Source organism: Egretta garzetta, unplaced genomic scaffold (assembly GCF_000687185.1).
Source record: "Egretta garzetta isolate BGI_Z169 unplaced genomic scaffold, ASM68718v1 scaffold553, whole genome shotgun sequence".
Classification (NCBI taxonomy): Eukaryota; Metazoa; Chordata; class Aves; order Pelecaniformes; family Ardeidae; genus Egretta; species Egretta garzetta.
The window spans coordinates 3137583-3141657 of NW_009259328.1; the positions used below are offsets into that span (position 1 = coordinate 3137583).

A 4075-nucleotide genomic window follows, 5' to 3' on the forward strand; every position below is an offset into this window, starting at 1 on the left:
CTCCTGCGAGTTCCTTTTACATGGATTCTTTTGCATCTACCGGCAAGTAAATTCACATTGCAACACATCCCACAAGTGGGGAAAATGACTGGATTTCTCTCCTCTAACAAGTCATGTTACACTAACTGGCTGGTATAAACTTAATGACAACATCTGTGAATTCAGAGGTCATTCAGATGTAAAGGAGACCTCTGCACACTGCATACATATCATTCCCATAAGAAACAAGGGAACAGTAAGACTCTCTCTGCAGTAGATGCAAACAGGAGATATCCTCATCCCTTTCACTACTAGATACACAGTATCTAGTAGGCTTCAAATTCTTTATTTTTCAGATATTGTAATAGTTCAGATATCGCAACATTTTTGCAAATGTTAAAACACATTTTGATTTTTCCAGATACCAAAGACACATGGAAGACAAAGCCACTTAGACACTTTTACCACGTATAAAATTTTTAAACTTTTGAATTTTTTAACTTTTCTTGAATAAAGTAGTAATTTACTTTCTCCAAGACCACTCACCTTCACATACTGTCCAGCAAAGTCAGTCACTTCTGCTGTGAAGCAGCCCGACGCATCAACCGGACAAACAGGTACAGAATCTTTCTGAATAATATTAAAATCCATGCAGACTCTGTAATCATCCTATAAAAGAGACAAGTGCCAAGTTACAGAAATACAAAATACCAGTTACAATATTCATCCCTGGAAAGAGAAATTAAATATTACATAGAAAATGTGATGACTGGAAAAGAATAGCAAAATACTCAGCCTTCACTAATCCCAAACTTGCATAGAAAAATATGTATTTTACAGGATTGCACTTTCATTCATCACATAAATGATGATTTCTTCAGAATACATGTGTTTTCTCTCATCTAGTAGAGGTGATATGTGCATATGCATATATATACACACATAGATATTTTATGTGTGTACGTACACACATACATACATGTAGTCAACAAGCTTCAGGCTACTAACATATAGTAAAGGAATTGACAACCACTATGTCATGCTCTTGTACCACCCAGAGACTTGTGTCTGTTTAGGACACAAGCCTGCATGGCATTTCTCAGAAGGCAGGTTGTTTTAATCAATCTAATTTCGTAACTCCACATAAGAAATCCCATTTTCTTAATGTCTTAATGATTCAAAGCTTTTAAATCTATTTCTCAATCTTTGTTGGCTTGTAGGCAATGCTACTGACCAAGAATAACACATGGACAACATCACAGTTTATTTTCCTGGCCAGCCTCCATTTAAATTTTTAATTTCCTGTACAAAGAAAAAAAAAAAAAAAATAAAGGAAGAAAAAATTAAGAAAGAGGGTCACCAGACTTTCATGAACGTAACTAAACAACAATGGTATCTTAGAAAAGATTAGAACAAAATTATTAGGGCAATAGAAGAGTTCAGATATTAATTTCAAGTCTGAAGTCAAAGTAAGTCCCTATTTTAACCAATTATCACTCCAGATTGCCCACTCTCTTGCCCAAAGGCAAGAGAACATTATTGGGGGTGGGAGAGGAAGGGAGAAGGGGACAGTTGCAGATCAGTCACTGTCAGCACATTCACAGAATCAATTAATTTTTTCTGTAAAGAAAAAGGCCCTGTCTAAGTCTGCATCAAGTCAAGTTGGTTTTTTGACTCTTAGAGGTTCCTGTATTGCTGTTCTGATGAGATGGGGAAACCACAGACTTCAGGAACACAACCTGAAGTTTTGTGTAGTGTGAAACACAACACGCAGTGACCCTGCTGGCCAAAATCAGCAGCTAAGAGTTGAACTGTTAGCCTCCTCTACACTTTGAGCTCATTTACCTTTCACAAAACACAGCAGCTATTTCATAGGAGTTGCACTCTAAAGCAATTTGTCCACCTTGATAAAGGAGACCACACCAGAAGCAAGTGTGTAAATAAGCAAGTGCTAGCCAAATTCTCCTTTCCAAGATAAAACCAACACAAGCAAGCCAACTTTGGAGTGACAGAGCAGAGTTTCCAGATCCCTTCTGCGGTCCTCATCCTGTACCTCCAATCCTACCCACCAGTCCCTGTTGTTACCAGCTCCCTTAAGCCAGATCTGGCACGTTACCTGTTGATACAAAGTATATTTTACAATGATGAAACTCATTCATAGCAATAGTGAACTTGGCTACCAAGGCATTGCACGTAGAAATGAAAAAAACACTTCAGCTACAGCACTCATTTACTCTGTACCATAGCCTCTTTCCACTCTCCAGCAGCTGTGGACAGCCATCGTGATTATTCAGCCTTTACTTGGTCAACCAGCTTCTTCAGTCGATAGATTAACTGAGATAAGCCCATCCTCAGTAGATCTTCCATAAGCTGAGATACAGCAAGCAGACTGCAGTGCTTATAATGTAGGCCAGATGACAGAACTAATGTCAACCCTGATTTGGCAGTGAATTGTAAAAGGCTTTGAAGAAGCAGCCAAGAAAGACTACAAAGCTTGGCACACTCACAACCTAGCTGAAACAAACCTTCCACTTCACAAAACCTAGGTCAAGAGGTGGTTCAGTTCACCTTGCATCACTGATGCAATGATATATAAAGATCTTTGCTATTTCAGTTTTCTACAGTTAATTCCTTTCTTTTGAAGAACTCAAACTTGAATGTAAAAGCTTTCCAGGCTGACCCGCCATTTGATTTAATGAAGATTTGCTTCAGTAACCACAACTCAAGAATATATTCAGGCACATACGGAAATCCACAAATGCTCCACTGGAAAGTTAGAACAGATTTCAATTTTCAAGGTAAAAATCATACATAAAACGAATGAAGCAGAAGATATTAAACAGCGCATTGATGAGAACTCAAAGCTTTTCTATCTAAAATAAAAAAAAAAACCACAACAAAAACATGAAGTCAAAAGGTTCAGCTTCAGCACCTCTTAACCAAGATCAAGTATACTTTTGCCATTTACTGAACAAGAAAGTACAACAGTAACATATCTATGAAACTTTTGTGACTCAGCCTGAGCAGGCACTAGAAATACAGGGCTTGTATGCAAATTCAAATGTTACTAAAGCTTTTTAAGTTGACTGTAGATACATCTACATGAGATGAAATGCCTGAGCAGCTGAATTTTAGTGTCATGTTAATCTGGAGGTACAATTTTACAGAGTTTTTAATACAGGTTTGTCTTGTTCTGTGAGCTTTAATTTTTATTTCTTTTGAACTGAAATAATAGAGTGCTCTGATATTGTATGGCAGCTTGTATTTGGCAAAAGCCTCACACAAGACAATGAACCTACATATCCTGGAAATAAATGAAGGTGAATTTTTAGTTTAAATTTTGTTGGAGAAGTATACATTTCTACACTATCAGCAATACAGAATATGTATCAGTAAGTAGAATTAAAAAAACAAAACTTACTTTTAACCCTATTTATCAAAGGGACTTACTTATATCAAGGGGAAGGGATAGAGACAAGCTGCAACACTTTTTGTGAAGGAACATGCTCTTTTTCTTCTCCTCTGACCCTTGCCTCCTGCTCCACTCACCCCTTTCCTCTTTCCTATTCACCTTCAACACAACAGTAAAGGAATTCATAGAGATGCCAATTAATTAGGAAGACAATCCTGCCTACAGTCATGAGTTATCTCCCTTCCTCCATCTAAGCTTGTCTACCTAAAGGCAAACATTTAATGCCAACACACGTAGCACTCAGCATTCTATACAGACCCTACTGTACAATGATGAATTTCTGAACCTAAACCAGAACCCTTTGTGAGACTTTATGAACAAAAATAATCACTGGGCTGTAAAGTGAACTACATGTATCCCAAAAGAAAACAAGGCAGCAGCATTAAGTGCAACATACACTATGCAATTTCCTTCTAAAGGGAGCATATCCAGTTACAGAATCATAAAATCGCTTTGGTTGGAAAAGACCTTTGAGATCATCGAGTCCAACCTTTAACCTAACCCTGACATCCCACCACTAAACCATGTCCCTAAGCACCTCATCTGTCCTTCTTTTAAATACCTCCAGGGATGGGGACTCGACCACCTCCCTGGGCAGCCCATTCCAGAGCCTGACAACCCTTT

The 4075-nt window shown here is 38.0% G+C and overlaps 1 protein-coding gene across 1 annotated transcript in view; it reads right to left on the reverse strand.

The window, feature by feature from the left end:
- IARS1 (isoleucyl-tRNA synthetase 1) overlaps positions 1–4075 on the reverse strand; it is a gene marked incomplete at its 5' end in the record, with an annotated part of 109260 nt that overhangs the window by 74523 nt on the left and 30662 nt on the right. Inside the window, one exon of the mRNA XM_035892224.1 lies at positions 526–648. Within this exon, the coding sequence (XP_035748117.1) occupies positions 526–648 (123 nt within the window). The remainder of the gene's footprint in view (positions 1–525; positions 649–4075) is intronic.